Here is a 17,649-nt window from a genome sequence, read left to right as displayed (position 1 = left end):
GAGCTTGTAAGCACTGCCCGAAGCTGGCTGGATGGCTGGAGCGCACTGCCGGCTTCAGTGCCGCTGCTTCCCAGATGCTGCAAAGGCAAAATGATCTCTGCTTGCAGCACCAGAGAGCGCATAGTTCGGACAAGCCGCACAACACATGCCGCTGCACCAAGCTGTCAATCAAGCAGGAGCGCACTGCTCCCCATAAATCGGGCAGCGAGGAGGCTGGGGAGCGGTGCACTTCTACTTGATAAGATGGCACATCCGCTTTTAGCACTTATTTCTGCTCATCTGAACGATTGTTTACCCTCACATTGCGGCTGAATTTGTGGTTCCATGTAGCAAATGACAGTAAGTTCTAATTTTGACTGCAGGTTTCTTTGTAGAGTTGTACCTTAACTTGTACCTGAACATTTCTTTTTCTCTCCTTTAGACTTTTAACATTATCAAAATTCAGACTTTACAAATTATGGGTCCCCTCCTTTCCATATTGTTTGATGGGAATACCCACTGTACACCAATGCTGAGAGTTTTGTACCGAGTGGTTGGGGTCTAAGGGCTAGCGTTTCTCCTTGTGGAGAATGCCAAGCCAAGCCTGGCATGTCAGAGTGAGGAGACGTATAAGCCGTGCATGCTCCTCTGGGCAATTAAATATGCAAATTGTCTCTTCAGAGAGGAAGAGGATTAGAACTTTAGCGCCACCTTTTGGAAGTAATCCTAAAAGTCAATATCGACCCTTTAACGAGCCTTGCCATATGACTTAGGATAAAAGCCAAACCAGATTCTCAATTTGCAGACACGGTGTGTCGGGGAAACTCTGCATGATGCCGATGCACATGAGACTATGTTCACACGTCAGTAATCATCCATTAGAGCGTTCTAACATGATTACTGGATGTGTGAACATAGTCCGTATCCAGCCGCAATCTGATAACAGAACAGTTGTGCAGGCCCAACTTTTTTTATGTGGCAAAAAAAAAAAAAACTTATTTCAATTTGATCCATTTTGTAACATTGAACCCTATGGGAAACTGATTTGTTAATTAGCCATCCATTTTTTTTTCATTTTGCAAAAGGTTAATTGTTCTATTTACTGGATCAGTTTCAAAAGGAAGAAAACAGATGGCTAATAAACGGATCCGTTTTCCATAGACGTCAGTGTTAAGAAAATGGACCGAGTTGAAATGAGTTTCTTTTCAGGTGGACAAAAAAGTTGTGTCAATTATTTTTTTTTTTGTGTGTGAATGGATCGCTGCTGGATCCATCCTAACTGATGATTACTGCACATGTGAACATAGGCTAACGCTATGGGAGCTGTGGAAATGGCGGTGTGTTCACAATCATTTACACTTCAGAGACCAAAGAAGTCTTCAGTTGTAGTGACAAGTTGGAGTCACAGTGATGTCAATTTATCAGAAATCTGTGGCGGTGAATAGAAGAGACTTGGAGCACAAAGCTGGTGCGATGGGGCGGTCATTTTCAAGACTGCTTAAGCTGTAGCGTTATTGGCAGCACATCATCGCCCTGTGTGATCAGATCGTGTGCTGCTGAGATTCTATCATATTAACCATCGTTCTGTGCGGACAGAAGTGCGGCTCGCCTGTCTAAACACCTCCAGAAGTGACTGCCTATGGATATGATGCTGCTGATGGGCAGAATGGGTATAATGACTAAACCCAGCATTACAGGGTGCTATATACCATCCAGACGGCTCCTCTTACTTCTCTTGTACATTTTCTGTCCGTGGATGTGCTGTATGTTGCTGCTGCCGGTAAGCAGGGCCCGGACAGTTCTCTCCCATTGTGCACCTTGCATGGCGGCTACACTAGCAGTAGAGGAGAGGTGATCATCTGGCAGCCCATGTGGAGCACGGGCTACATTGTGTCCTCATGAAGCCTGTCAGTAACCTTATCTGCAGATTAACATCTCTGGTATACTAATAGGATTGCAGGGTAACTGTGTGTTAATAGTGTGTATCTGTCCGTACACAGTATGTTCAGAGCTGCAGAATTACAGCACATAATAGGCTGATCTATCTGCTGGCATGTTGGCGACACAGCATCTACCTACAGATATTGTATGTCCTATTTCATTACGATGGTGCTTGGGAGAATACTAATCTAATGAGGGAAACCCTTTCTTGTCTTTCCGCCTGTACAGCAATCCCGCAGGGAGGCCTCCGCACCCTCTTTCTGGCTTTTCTTTGTTTCCACCTTTCCCTACACAAGATAACAATAGATCAGTGCCAGTATCTGAACCTGTTCCTTCCACATACAACTCTGCCAAAACTGCCGCCCCCGCATACGGCCTAATTACAGATCTGCCGGTGCCTGTCCCCACGTCTGAAGTAAGTGCGCAGCCGTGATCAGAAAAAGCCAAAAAATGTCAATTAAACTTTAATAGGTGGGCAGGGAAGATGTTTCTGTAAAGGGGTTGTCTGGTCTAAAACGACAAGTCTGCAGTCACTGTGTATGACTGCAGACTTGTGAATCCTCACATAGAGCACACTGCACACAGTGAGGATTCTGTGGTGTCCACACCGGGAAAGGCGGTCAGGTGGCCACAAGTATACAATATGCGTACTTCCGGCCACAATCTGGCTACACTGTTTCCAGCGCGCTCAATGCAAGTGTATTGTGCGAGGCCTTGAACTGTAGTTGGATTCTGGCTGGGACTATGCATAGCGCGTACTTGCAGACAGCAGTGCACACTATCTGAGAATTCACAAGTCTGCAGTCAGTGTCATGTCGGATCAGAAAAGCCCTTTAAGAGCTTGTCTAATCTTGTTTCATCAGGAGCACACTGCTCCTCTGTCTTGCTGGCTACCTCCTTGCTGGGGGCAGTGCTCTCCTGAAGATGGACAGTTTCAACCAGCGGCATGGTCGCGCCGCTGGTCTGAACTATGCACTTTCCTCTGCTGTCGGCAGAGACCACTTTGACTTTGCAGCGTCGGAGGAGCACAGACGTACTGAATCCAGGGATCCGGCCAACTTCAGAGCTGCACTTGCAAGCTGTATAGCAAACTGCTTTCCTTGCCTAGGAGACTGGCCACCACTGATAGACAGCAGCAGTGGCCGGTAACCTAGGCACCGAACATTTCTGTTTCTGTAGTCTCTCACCAGTACCTGTATATATTTCTTAGGTGGGTGTGAACGGCTTTACATATAAGATGCCTGATCTCCCTGAAACGTTTCCTGAGCTGTCAGATTTGAGGTTTGTATTTTTACAACTAAAATAAAAAAAATAAAAAGTTTAATTTTTATTTGTCAAAAAAAAAATTCTGAATTCTATATTAGTTCTAATGATAAAATGACATCCATCCTAGTATTCTCCAGGGCCACCCCTATAGATAAGTCTGTGGGGGCTTATTCTGCACACTAGCTTCTCTGTACCCTGTTGTAACATTTCCATGAAAGTCTTCGACGCCCGTTTCTCTTTTTTTCTACTTCAGCGTGTCACAGCTCACCGATATGATGGAGCAAGAGGATGTTCTTCTGGAGCAGTTTGTAAATCTTCCACAACTAAAACAGATTATATCTGATAAAGAGGAGCTAGTGAAAAATATCGAGGAGCTGGCAAGTACGATTTGGTGGATGGTAGTTGAATACGGTTTTGAGGAATGAAGAGTTTTTCTGGTTCTTGGGAAAAAAAATATAGATAGATAGATAGACATACAGTACAGACCAAAAGTTTGGACACACCTTCTCATTTAACGATTTTTCTGTATTTTCATAACTATGAAAATTGTACATTCACACTGAAGGCATCAAAACTATGAATTAACACATGTGGAATTATATACTTAACAAAAAAGTGTGAAACAACTGAAAATATGTCATATTCTAGGTTCTTCAAAGTAGCCACCTTTTGCTTTGATGACTGCTTTGCACACTCTTGGCATTCTCTTGATGAGCTTCAAGAGGTAGCCACCGGAAATGGTTTTCACTTCACAGGTGTGCCCTGTCAGGTTTAATAAGTGGGATTTCTTGCCTTATGATTGTGGTTGGGACCATCAGTTGAGTTGTACAGAAGTCAAGTGGATACACAGCTGATAGTCCTACTGAATAGACTGCTAGAATTTGTATTATGGCAAGAAAGAAGCAGCTAAGTGTAGAAAAACGAGTGGCCATCATTACTTTAAGAAATGAAGATCAGTCAGTGCAAAAAATTGGGCAAACTTTGAAAGTGTCCCCAAGTGCAGTTGCAAAAACCATCAAGCGCTACAAAGAAACTGGCTCACATGAGGACCGCCCCAGAAAAGGAAGACTAAGAGTCACCTCTGCTTCTGAGGATAAGATTATCCGAGTCACCAGCCTCAGAAATCGCAGGTTAAGCGCAGCTCAGATTAGAGACCAGGTCAATGCCACACAGAGTTCTAGCAGCAGACACATCTCTACACCAACTGTTAAGAGGAGACTTTGTGCAGCAGGCCTTCATGGTAAAATAGCTGCTAGGAAACCACTGCTAAGGCCAGGCAACAAGCAGAAGAGACTTGTTTGTGACGCGCCCCCTGGGCCAGTGCTGTGTAGGGGGATACCCGGAGCCGGATCGCTGTTGTAGAATGCTGGGGGTTGTAGTCTCCGTGTGGCGGTGACCCGGTCCGTGCCCAGGGTGGTCAAACCAGTGGCAGTCTTAATGTATAGCAAATGTCCGACTACGCCACCCGTGGATTGCGGTCAGTGGGGACCGCCGCTGCGCTGCCGACCGCTGAGGCTGATGTTGTTTGCGCAGCCGAGTATGGGATAACTCCCCACGGGAGAACTATTGCCTCAGGGCAGCTAATGTGAGAGATGATGGGAGAGATGGTGTGAGGGTCCCAGTGCTAATGGTGCTGGTGCGGCAAGGAATCACAGAGACGTGAGGTGCAGTTCAGGGTCTTTACTGATGGTACAAGGCAGACCCTCCCGGGAGTACTGGCTAGTATAAGGGGCCTGGTCAGTCTGCGAGCAAGCCTCCGGGCTTCTATGGCCAGAGGACCTGGAATCCCCTGCCGGCTGGTTTCTGCTGCTGGGTATATATCAGTCCCCACAGCCTCGGACTCCTGTGTCCGGTTTTAGTAACTTCAGCCAGGGCGAGCTATATCTCTGCTCACAGCCCCTGGCCTTCTGCCTCTGCTCCTACAGAGCTCCTGATGTATCTTTTCCTGTGTCTGGAACTTTACTCCAGGCTCTGACTGCTCTGCTTGTTCTGCAGGCTCTGTCTGACTTAATCCCGCCCCAGACCCAGTTTATAAGGGCAGATTCCTCCCCTCCCAGGTCTGGGCGGGCAGTGTTGCATGCTTAGGGCTCCTGACCAGAGAAACCTCCCACTTGCTCTCAGACATAATATCTCTATTACTGTGGCAACCAGACCCCTGGGGTGTCACATTCCCCCTAGTAAATTTTAGTACTCCGGGACTAAACACATTTTTAAAACATAATAACAGGGTATAAACAATAATACGATAACATATTTACAAGAAGCTTTATTTCTTTAAAGGTCACGGTGTGTCCGCAACCGGGTGTCCATATCACCCAAGGTGAAGCTTTAAGCGAAGTAGGGGACCTGTCCAAAGCAAACCCCTTGCGTTGTCCTTGGGCGTGGCTGCAAGGGTAGACTAACTACTTTGGGCCGTAAGGAGGCCACGCCAGACAGGTTTTCTCTTCCGCAGCCGTCTTCGCAAGAGGCACCAAGGTGCAACTATCTACAAAACTGTTCCGGTTATCCAGCATCCATAACCTGTTAGTCCATAAAAATCTGCAGGGTAACTGAGAAACATAATTAATAACAGGCAACAAACATAAACCATAAACAGTTAACAGATAAATTCACAGTGCATTAGTTTAGATTCTCCAGCGAGCGGGCATCTGACCTCTAGTGACTCTAGTGGACCTACGGAGCTCACTAACTGGTTCTGCACTACAGGGTGTAGGAGGTGTTATGGGTAAGCTGGGCAGCTGTCTGCGCACTCTTTGGCTCACTAGGGGCACGGCAGGCTCACTACTAGCAGAGGGTTGATCCTCCTGTACTGCTGGTGTGGACTCTTCTGCCTCTTGGGCCGGCTGCTCTTCCAGCTCTACCGGTTCCTCTGTAGGCACTTGCGGGGCTGGCTGGAGAAAGGTGAGGACGGGTACAACGACAGCGCCGTTTACTTGTGTCCAAGACCGGGGGAAGTCTCCGAGTACGGTACTGATCATTTCTTCCCTTTCCTCTGCGGGTTGAGGGTTTCCTTGATCTTCAGGGCTTTGCAGCTGCTCGGGACACTTTTTCAGGTGGTCTCTGGAGACAATGGCTGTGGTTTCTCCTCCATCCTTACTGATTACGCAGATTTTTGGGTTCTCATGGCTTGATGGCAGTACGGTGTACGGGTCCTTCTCCCACTGGTCGTCCAACTTGTGGAGCCGCCTCTTCCTCTTCAAGACCTGCTCTCCAGGTACCAGGGGAACAGCGGGAGCATACTGGTTATAAGCCTTCTCTTGCCTTTCTCTAGCTTGAGACAGACTTCGCTCGACGCTCTCCTGTACTTTCCGATACTGCTGCTGCCGTTCTGTATCCCAGTCTGCCTCTGGCGAGGTGTCCTCAGGCGTCAGGACTCCCATATCCAGGTCAATAGGCAGCTTACCAGGTCTTGCTCTCATTAGGTAAGCCGGGGTACCGTTGGTGGAACCTACAGGGATGTGGTTATACAGGTCCACCAGATCGGGCAGTTTCTCAGGCCACAGACTGCGTTCTTCCAGGGGCAATGTTTTTAGCAGATCTATCACCACCTGGTTCATCTTCTCGCAGAGTCCATTGGTTTGAGGGTGATAGGGCGTTGTTCTTATCTTCTTGCAGCCATACAGGTTGCAGAACTCCTGGAAGACCTCCGCTTCGAAGGCTGGTCCTTGGTCTGTCAACACTTGGTCCGGGTACCCGTGTGGACGGCAGAAGTGCTGCTGGAAGGCTCTAGCTGCTGTTTGAGCCGTTAAGTCCTTGACCGGGACCACCACCAGGAACCGGGAGTAATGATCTACGATTGTGAGGGCGTACACATACCCAGATCTGCTTGGAGCCAGTTTCACATGGTCCAGGGCTACCAGTTCCAGTGGCTGTCTGGTGATGATGGGCTGCAGGGGAGTCTTCTGGCTGGCTCGGTCTTTTCTTCTCAGGTGGCACGGGCCACAGTCTCTGCACCACCTCTCGATGGCTCCTCTCATGCCTACCCAGTAGAACCGTTCACGCAACAAGAACTCCAGCTTCTTCCATCCGAAATGCCCTGCTCCGTTGTGGTATGCCTCCAGAACCATAGCTGCGTCTCGTCTTGGGACCACTATCTGCCAGGTCAACTCATGTGTTCGAGAGTTAACCATTCTCCGGCACAGCTTCTCCCTGTAGAGGAACAGCTTACTTTTCTCCTTCCACAGTTGCTTGGTCTCCTCCGGAGCATCTGGGTCAAGACGGGCATCGGCCTGGGTCAGCATTTCCTTCACCAAATGGACTGCGGGATCACTGTCTTGCGTCTCCGCCCAGTTGTAGTGGGGCAAGGGATTGAACGTCACGGAGCGCCTGTCCTTCACACGGTGGGAATACAGGGTAATCCCATGACGGTGGAACGCAGGGAGCTCAACTTCTTCCAGATCTTCTGGATCTTCCCCTACGTCCGGTAAGTTCGGCATTCTAGACAGGGCATCCGCGTTGGCATTTGAGCGTCCTGCCCGGTATTTGATGGTGAATTCAAAGTTGGACAGACGGGCCATCCATCTCTGTTCCAGGGCACCGAGCCTTGCAGTGTCCAGGTGTGTCAACGGGTTGTTATCCGTGTACACGGTGAATTTGGAGGAGGCAAGGTAATGCTTGAAACGTTCGGTCACTGCCCACACTACTGCCAGGAACTCCAGCTTGAATGAGCTATAATTCTCAGGGTTCCTCTCCGTGGGCCGTAGCTTTCGGCTGGCGTAAGCGATTACCCGTTCTTTCCCTTGCTGGATCTGGGACAGTACGGCTCCTAGCCCGATGTTGCTTGCGTCCGTGTGGAGGATAAAGGGCTGGCTGTAGTCTGGATATGCCAGGATTTCATCCCCCGTGAGGGCCATCTTCAGCTGGCAGAAGGACTCCTCTTCCAGCTTTTCCCACCTAAAGGGCGGCTTCTGGTTTTTGGCTTTCCGAGATTGACCTATCAGGAGGTCCTGCATAGGGGCTGCCATTTTGGTGAAACCGGGAATGAATCTTCGGTAGTAGCCTACCAACCCGAGGAACTGCCGCACTTCCTTTATGCTGGAGGGTCTTGGCCAGTCCTTAATCACGGTGATCTTATCAGGGTCAGGAGCCACTCCGTCAGCACTCACCAAGTGTCCCAGGTATTGCACCTTTGGTTTCAGGAGGTGACACTTGGAGGGTTTCACCTTTAGGCCGTAGTTTGCCAGAGCTTCGAACACTTCTGCCAGGTGTTTCAGGTGGTCCTCGTAGGTCTTGGAATAGACGATGACATCGTCCAGGTATAACAGGACCGTCTCGAAGTTCCGGTGTCCCAGACAGCATTCCATCAACCGTTGGAAGGTTCCTGGTGCGTTGCAGAGCCCGAACGGCATACAGTTAAATTCGCTGAGACCCATCGGGGTGGTGAATGCGGTCTTCTCCCGGTCCGCCTCTGCTACAGGAACCTGCCAGTACCCGCTAGTGAGATCCAAAGTAGAGAAGAAGTTAGCAGATTTTAATGCAGCTAAGGACTCTTCTATCCTTGGTAACGGGTACGCATCTTTGTGTGTGATACGGTTGACCTTCCTGTAGTCTACACACATTCTCATGGTGTTGTCTTTCTTTTTCACTAAGACTAGTGGAGCTGCCCAGGGGCTACAGCTGTCCCTGATTACCCCAGCCTCCTTCATGTCTCTAAGCATCCCCTTGGCGTGTTGGTAGTGTGACGGGGGTACGGGTCGGTATCTCTCCTTTATGGGAGGATGGTCTCCCGTGGGGATGTGGTGTTCTACCCCCTTTACTCGCCCGAAGTCTAGCGGGTGTTTACTAAACACTCTCTCGTACTCTCGAACCACCCGATAGACTCCCTGTTTCTGGTGTGAGGGAGTGGAGTCAGTACCCAAATGCAGTTGCTGACACCAGTCCTCCATTGGTTTCTTAGAGCCGTTACCTTCCTCTGGTTGAGATGGAGGCAAGGGTTCCACGGCCTGTACAGAGTTCTGGTTGATGGTGAACAATTTGGCTAGCGAGGCATACCGGGGCAGGTGTACTTCTCTCTCCCCGATATTTATGATGCGAACGGGCACCCTCCCATGGCGTACATCGACCACCCCCCGTGCTGTCAAAATGGTGGGCCTACTGTCTGAGTAGACGGGTTCTACCATTGCTTGGTAGTCTCTACCTCTTAGACCAATAGCTGCCCGGCACCAAATCATCATCTCACTTTTTGGGGGCATGGCAATAGGGAACGGGTCACACATTCTCACGCTACCTATCTCACCACCAGATAGTTCCACCTGTTACCGCTTCATCAGTGCCCGGATCTCTTTTTGGAGCACACGCTGCTGGCTGGAACTGGCGTTCTTGGCAACCTGCTGTAAAATGAGAATCACCTCTGAAAGACAATTTTCAATCACATTAGTTCCCAAGGTTATTCTAGGGTGACTCTCATGACGGTCTATGTCCACTATAATCAGTCCTTGTGCCGCCAGTTCGACTTTACCGATCTTAATGGTCACCTCTTTGAATCCCACCTGCGGCACGGGCTGACCATTGCTGGCGATGATACTCAGGTCGTCATCTGGGTAGCGGGTTATGTCCGAGTCATTCCAGTACTGTTTAAAGAGCACGTACGGGATGGTGGTCACCTGTGACCCAGTGTCTAGTAGGGCACTCATAGGAATGCCATCCAGTACCACAGGCAAGATTGGACGTCCCCCTACGTATTTATCACGCCAGTTTGATGGGCCTGATGGTCTTATGCCTGGGGGTTGGCCCTCTACCCCAGGTTGTGCCCGTTTAAATGACAGTACCTTGCCACATGTCCGGGTTGATTGCAGCGGCGGCAGATGGGTCGTCCGTCCTCGTTGTATCTGTCGCTGGGTCTTCCTCTGGCCGGTGGGGTCCTCCTCAGTCGGCGCCACGGGACGTCCTCCGGTCCGGATGCCAGCTGGATCTTTCCTGGAGAAGAGACCTGTAAAGACTGCACAGTTCTGGATAGCGCGGCAACGCTCTTAGTCAGCTCTTGGACCTGATGGTGCAGGTCTGTAGCTGGGTCACTGTTTAAAGCCTGCGCATCAGCTCCCACAGGCCCTGCAGACAAGGGCGCCGTCTCCTGGTGGTAAGTGATAGCAAGGCGCCTGTGGGTCACAGCGCCACCTGGTGCCGGTTCTCGGAGCACCCGGATGGCTCTGTCCTTGAACTGTGCAAAGTCCAGGTCAGGGTCCTGTAAGGCCATTGCCCGCAACTGGGTTCGGTGGGCATTGCACAGTAGACCCTCAATAAATTTTTCAGTCAACAGCTTATCTTCATTTCCCACGCTGTCAGGGTCTGCCTGCTTAATGGCTCTCAGGGCCTCTTGTAGGTTTAGAGCATAGTCTCTTATACTCTCATGTGCCCGCTGTTTACACCCATAAAATCTGAGCTTTATTTCGGCTGAGGTGCGGGTATCAAATGTGTCTTTCAGCCGGGCTAGTATTTCTCTGACAGTCCTCTTCCTCCCAGGTGGCCAGGACTTTACCTCCCTTTGGGCTGCCCCGATTAATTGGGCCACCAGGATGCTCACTTTTTGCTCTTCTGTGAGGGGGTATACCTGGAAGAGGCTATCCAGTCTTTCTCTAAAGTCATTTAGAGTATGTGACTCCCCTGAGTACTGGGGTAGCCAGGTTGCCCCCGGGATATAGGGCATGGTGAATGGCATGACTGCTGCAGCGGTTGCGCTGGCGGTGGCTGTGGCAGTGGAGCTCCCCTCGGTATCCGGCATCCTCCTCCCCCCTAGTGGACCGTGGCCTACCTTGCGATGCTCTTCTTCCATAGGTCGCGGCTCCGCAGTCGATCGTCGGGGTTGAGGACCTGGCGTCGCGCTCCGATGACGTCAGCGTCGCTCTTCCTCCCTTCCAGGACCTTGCTCAGCGTCAGAGCGTGGGGCGGAGCGTGGTGCGAAGCTTCGGATCTCGCGCGCTTTTGGCGTCCACGCCCCTCTTCTTCCCGTGCGGCGTCCCGAAGATGGCGTCCGAAGGCGGGAAGCAGCTGCGGATGGCGGGAAGAAGGCAGAAGACGACGGGAAACGGTCCAAGATGGCGTCTGATGGCGGGAATCGGCTCCGGATGGCGGGAAACGACTCCGGACGGCGGGAAACTTCACCACAGGTAAGTATAAAAGTCTCTTTTTCAGGCACGCAGTACCCGGTGGTTGCGGGCACGAAATCCTGCCGACTACGCCAAAGTTGACGCGCCCCCTGGGCCAGTGCTATGCAGGGGGATACCCGGAGCCGGATCGCTGTTGTAGAATGCTGGGGGTTGTAGTCTCTGTGTGGCGGTGACCCGGTCTGTGCCCAGGGTGGTCAAACCAGTGGCAGTCTTAATGTATAGCAAATGTCTGACTACGCCACCCGTGGATTGCGGTCAGTGGGGACCGCCGCTGCGCTGCCGACCGCTGAGGCTGATGTTGTTTGCGCAGCCGAGTATGGGATAACTCCCCACGGGAGAAGTATTGCCTCAGGGCAGCTAATGTGAGAGATGATGGGAGTGATGGTGTGAGGGTCCCAGTGCTAATGGTGCTGGTGCGGCAAGGAATCACAGAGACGTGAGGTGCAGTTCAGGGTCTTTACTGATGGTACAAGGCAGACCCTCCCGGGAGTACTGGCTAGTATAAGGGGCCTGGTCAGTCTGCGAGCAAGCAGGAGTTCCCCTGGCCAGGTGGAGTTGTAGGCCTCCCCGTTTATCTGCACTCTTCCTGGCTACCTTGCTGTCAGCGGTTACAAGTAGCCCACGTTCCTGAGTATACCGTGTGGTGCTCACCCGTATGGCTGGTGACTTGGGGCCTTCTGTTAGCCTCCGCTCCTGGATGGCGGCGCTGGTCCCTTCTTTGTGACTGAGCCTCCGGGCTTCTATGGCCAGAGGACCTGGAATCCCCTGCCAGCTGGTTTCTGCTGCTGGGTATATATCAGTCCCCACAGCCTCGGACTCCTGTGTCCGGTTTTAGTAACTTCAGCCAGGCCGAGCTATATCTCTGCTCACAGCCCCTGGCCTTCTGCCTCTGCTCCTACAGAGCTCCTGATGTATCTTTTCCTGTGTCTGGAACTTTACTCCAGGCTCTGACTGCTCTGCTTGTTCTGCAGGCTCTGTCTGACTTAATCCCACCCCAGACCCAGTTTATAAGGGCAGATTCCTCCCCTCCCAGGTCTGGGCGGGCAGTGTTGCATGCTTAGGGCTCCTGACCAGAGAAACCTCCCACTTGCTCTCAGACATAATATCTCTATTACTGTGGCAACCAGACCCCTGGGGTGTCACATTTGGACTAAAGAACACAAGGAATGGACAGTAGACCAGTGGAAATCTGTGCTTTGGTCCAAATTTGAGATCTTTGGTTCCAACCACCATGTCTTTGTGCGACGCAGAAAAGGTGAACGGATGGACTCTACATGCCTGGTTCCCACCGTGAAGCATGGAGGAGGAGGTGTGATGGTGTGGGGGTGCTTTGCTGGTGACACTGTTGGGGATTTATTCAAAATTGAAGGCATACTGAACCAGCATGGCTACCACAGCATTTTGCAGCGGCATGCTATTCCATCCGGTTTGCGTTTAGTTGGACCATCATTTATTTTTCAACAGGACAATGACCCCAAACACACCTCCAGGCTGTGTAAGGGCTATTTGACCAATGAGGAGAGTGATGGGGTGCTACGCCAGATGACCTGGCCTTCACAGTCACCAGACCTGAACCCAATCGAGATGGTTTGGGGTGAGCAGAACCGCAGAGTGAAGGCAAAAGGGCTAACAAGTGCTAAGCATCTCTGGGAACTCCTTCAAGTTTGTTGGAAGACCATTTCTGGTGACTACCTCTTGAAGCTCATCAAGAGAATGCCAAGAGTGTGCAAAGCAGTCATCAAAGCAAAAGGTGGCTACTTTGAAGAACCTAGAATATAAGACTTATTTTCAGTTGTTTCACACTTTTTTGTTAAGTATATAATTCCACATGTGTTAATTCATAGTTTTGATGCCTTCAGTGTGAATGTACAATTTTCATTGTCATGAAAATACAGAAAAATCTTTAAATGAGAAGGTGTGTCCAAACTTTTGGTCTGTACTGTACATATACATGGTGGTAAAAATAGTATTTGATACACTGCCGATTTTGCAAGTTTTCCCACCTACATAGAATGGAGAGGTCTGTAATTTTTATCGTATATCCACTTCAACTGTGAGATACAGAATCTAAAAATAAAAACCAGAAAACCACATTGTTTGATTTTCAAATCATTAAATTGCATTTTATTGCATGGAATTAGTATTTGATTTCCTACCAACCAGCAAGAATTCTGGCTCTTACAGACCTGTTAGTGTTTCTTTAAGAAGCCCTCCTACTCTGCACTGATTACCTTTTATTAATTGCACCATATAAACCTGTATAAAAGACACCTGTCCACATGCTCAATCAATCACACTCCAACCTCTCCACCATGGCCAAGATCAAAGAGCTGTCTAAGGACACCAGGGACAAAATTGTAGACCTGCACAAGGCTGGCATGGGCTACAAGGCAGTAGACAAGGAGCTTGGTGAGAAGTCAACAACTGTTGGCACAATTATTAGAAAATGGAAGAAACACAAGATGACTGTCAATTCTCCTCGGTGTAAGGCTCCATGCAAGATCTCGCCTTGTGGGGTAAGCATGATTCTGAGAAAGGTCAGGAATCAGCCCATCACTACACAGGAAGACCTGGTCAATAACCTGAAGAGAGCTGGGACCACAGTCTCAAACAAAAGCACATGTCCAGGCCCATTTCAAGTTTGCCAATGACAATCTGGCATGGGAGAAGGTCTTGTGGTCAGATGAGACCAAAATAGAACTTTTTGGTATCAACTCCACTCGCCGTGAGAAAGAAGGAGGATGAGTACAACCCCAAGAACACTGTCCCAACCGTGAAGCATGGTGGGGAAAATGTCATACTTTGGGGGTGCTTTTCTGCAAAGGGGACAGGATGACTGCACCATATTGAAGGGAGGATGGATGGGGTCATGTATCGCGAGATTTTGTCCAACAACTTCTATCCTTGAGTAAGAGCATTGAAGATGGGACGTGCCTGGGTCTTCCACCATGACAATGACCCGAAACACATAGCCAAGGAAACTAAGGAGTGTCTCTGTTAGAAGCATTTCAAGGTCCTGGAGTAGCCTAACCTGTCTCCAGACCTGAACCCAGTAGAAAATCTTTAGAGGGAGCTGAAACTCCAATGTTGCCCAGCGACAGCCCCGAAACCTGAAAGATCTGGAGAAGATCTGTATGGAGGAGTGGGCCAAAGTCCCTGCTGCGGTGTGTGCAAACTTGGTCAAGAACTACAGGAAACTTCTGACCTCTGTAATTGCAAACAAAGGTTTCTGTACCAAATATTACGTTCTGTTTTTCTATTGTATCACATACTTATTTCAATCAATAAAATGCTGATTAATTATGTAAAAATCATACAATGTGATTTTCTGGATTCTTCTTCTGTCTCTCACAGTTGAAGTATACCTACGATAAAAAAAAAATACAGACCTCTCCATTCTTTGTAGGTGGGAAAACTTGCAAAATCGGCAGTGTATCAAATACTTATTTTCCCCACTGGATATACACAGCGGGTGAAATACTCACACTTCACCAATTTTCTAAGTAACTATGTTACTAAAGGTGCTATAGGCATGAAATTCTCCCCAGATATCAGTAACAGACCATTCAATCCACATAGGCAAAGAAATCAAACAATAGATGTCCATAAATTAAGTTATGTGTAATAATGAGAAATTACACGGGGAAAAAGTATTGACTATGCTTACTGAAATGTATTTAATACTTCGTACACAAGCCTTTGTTGGTGATGACAGCTTCAAGATTCATCCTGTATGGAGAAACTAGTCGCATGCATTGCTCAGGTGTGATTTTGTCCCATTCTTCCACACAAACACGCTACAAATCCTGAAGATCCCTTGGGCTCCTTCTATGAACTCTGAGCTTCAGTTCCTTCTATAAATATTCTGTTGGATTTAGGTCAGGTGATTGGGTGGGCCATTTTAGCAGCTTTAATTATCTCTCTCTGAAAACAATTGAGCGTTTCCTTGGCTGTGTGTTTGGGATCATTGTCTTGCTGAAATGTCCACCCTTGTTTCATCATCATCCTGGTAGATTGCAGCCGATTTTTATCAAGAATGTCTCGTACATTTATCCATTCCTCCTTCCTTCATTAATATGAAGATTGCCGTATGCTGAAAAACAGCCCAACACCATGATGTTCCCACCTCCAAACTTCACTGTTAGTATGGTGTTTTGGGGGTGATATGCAGTGTCTTTTGGCCTCCAAACATGGTGTGTATTATGACATCCAAAGAGTTCAATTTTGGTCTCATCTGACCAGACTATATTCTCCCAGTATTTCACAGGCTTGTCTAAATATTGTTGAGCAAACGTTAAACACGCGTCAACATGCTTTTTGTTCAGCAATGGAGTCTTGCGTGCTAAGCGTGCATACAGACCATGGAGGTTGAGTGCATCACTTATAGTTTTCTTTGAAACAATTGCTGATTCCTGGTCTTTCTGTAACTCTCCACAGGTGGTCCTTGGTCATGGACAACTCTTTTGATAATTATTTTCACTCCTCTGTTTGAAATCTTGCGGGGAGCACCTGGTCGTGGCTGGTTTATTATGAAATTATGTTCTTTACATTTCTGGATTATGGCCCCAGCAGTGCTCACTGGAGCCTTCAGTAATTTAGAAATTCTTCTGTAACCAATACCGTCAGTATGTTTTGCAACAATTAGGTTACGGAGGTCTTGAGACCGCTCACTGGTTTTACCCATCATGATGTGTTTCTTGTGTGGCATCTTGCTAACGAGACACCTTTTTATAGGCCATCAGTTGAACCACCTAATATTATTTTTCACTAAGTGGCAGGATGGGTTTCTAATTACTGATAGATTTCAGCTGGTGTCATGACTTTCCATGGCTTTTTGCCTCTCTCTCTCTTCATGTGTTCAGTACCTTTTTCCTGTGTCATTTCTCATTATTACACATAATTCATGGACATCTATGATTTGATTTCTTTGCCTGTGTGGACTGGATGGGTTGTTACCGACATCTGGTGAGAATTTCATGTCAATAGCACCTTTAGTAATATATTTACTTAGACAATTGGTGACATGTTCAATACTTATTTCATCCTCTGTATGTGTATATTAATATAGAATTTTTTTTAATTTTTTTAATCCAGAAAAGAATCTTCAAATTGAGCCAATTCTGGAGTCAAAGCGACAAGCATTATTAGATAAGGTAAGCCACTGTGGATGGGGCTGACATGGCAGGCGCAGTCTTTACGGTAGGTTTGGTTCATTTGTGGATTGTGCTAAGGAATTCTGACGATCTCACCCTTGCTATATTGAAGTTGGTGAAATTCACATTGATAATCTGCTGTATTTTCACCCCACAATGACATGCCGGGATTTGGAACATCTTTGGCGTTCTCATTTTTCTATATGGGCAATCTTTACAGTTTGCGGATGAGATTTGTAAAGTCTCATCCACTTACCTTATAAACCTGCTCTGATCTGGCCGTAAAAGCTGCAGCAAATGCGGCCCGCGTGAATTCATCCTCATTTCCTTGTGTTTTTCTTCTCTTCCAGTATGAGCTTCTGACTCAAATGAAAACCAGCAAAGACAGCATGAGCTGAGCGAGGTAATGTGGCGGATACGGGGCTAGAGAAGATGGCGCCTGCGGGACAGTGATATCACCTCTTGTGAATGGTGGATTCTATTCTATATTGATTGTTACCTTTCATTATTATCCTGTCTGTGATGATCATGAGACTGATGCAAAGCCTTGTGAACAGAATAAGAAGTTTGAGTCTAGTATTAGGATTAATGGCCAGTTTGCATTTTTTTTTTATCTAGATTGTGTTATGGAAAATCGAAAAAAAACTCAGTAGTTAAAAATAACATGTAAAGAGAACCTGTCAGCTTTCTCATGCCTCCCGAAGCGCCACCATGGATTTATTCATCTTTTTGTACCCTGTGTAAAGAGCCCATTAATAGCGGCTTACTGATTTCTAACATTTTTATAACTGCGGCCGTGATAATAAGTAGGTGAATATTTGTGGGGGCATTGCAACGCGCCCCACCACTAGTCACCCTCTAATTAGCAAATTGCCACCACAATTATAAAATAGATTTTCGCCAAATGCAGAAATCAGAAAGCCACTAAAAGGGGTTTGTTAGGACGGGTATAAAGTGAGAAATAAATACATGGTGACGGTTTGTGATCTCGGGGGAGCTGACAGGTTACCTTTAACATAAAGTCCTGGTCATTTTCTGATGACACATTCCCTTTAATTGCAGAACTGTGCTGTCAGTAGATCTCTTTGATAAGTTACAGGGTAATAAAAGCCCTTTATGTGTCCTGTGGAAACTGGACTTCTAATCTGCAGAAAGCTGCTGAAGCCACAAATTACATTATTGTTCAGTAGAACAAAGGGAACGTTCTG

General features: G+C 48.1%; 1 protein-coding gene across 1 annotated transcript; it reads left to right on the top strand.

Annotated features, from left to right (window-relative positions):
- The first annotated feature begins 2,207 nt into the window (after positions 1-2,207).
- On the top strand, positions 2,208-17,395 carry LOC141176231 (vacuolar protein sorting-associated protein 37A-like). The gene is made up of 5 exons (XM_073660216.1): positions 2,208-2,335; positions 3,131-3,201; positions 3,440-3,567; positions 16,383-16,441; positions 16,792-17,395. Exons 2-5 carry the CDS (start codon positions 3,158-3,160, stop codon positions 16,837-16,839), a joined length of 279 nt encoding a protein of 92 aa, XP_073516317.1. The 5' UTR covers positions 2,208-2,335; positions 3,131-3,157; the 3' UTR covers positions 16,840-17,395.
- The last annotated feature ends 254 nt before the right edge of the window (positions 17,396-17,649 follow it).

This window comes from Phyllobates terribilis, unplaced genomic scaffold (genome assembly GCF_046119375.1).
Source record: "Phyllobates terribilis strain yellow unplaced genomic scaffold, ASM4611937v1 Scaffold_17__1_contigs__length_24005725, whole genome shotgun sequence".
NCBI lineage: Eukaryota > Metazoa > Chordata > Amphibia > Anura > Dendrobatidae > Phyllobates > Phyllobates terribilis.
Note: the sequence above shows the minus strand (reverse complement) of the source record. Positions and strands in the feature narration are given on the sequence as shown.

Bases quoted from the DNA above. Each gene is read 5' to 3' on its own strand.
- LOC141176231 (XM_073660216.1), top strand. From the start codon at position 3,158: ATGCCTGATCTCCCTGAAACGTTTCCTGAGCTGTCAGATTTGAG. The intron at 3,202-3,439 runs GTTTGTATTTTT...TTTCTACTTCAG, and splicing joins CCTGAGCTGTCAGATTTGAG to CGTGTCACAGCTCACCGATA. The intron at 16,442-16,791 runs GTAAGCCACTGT...CTTCTCTTCCAG, and splicing joins GACAAGCATTATTAGATAAG to TATGAGCTTCTGACTCAAAT.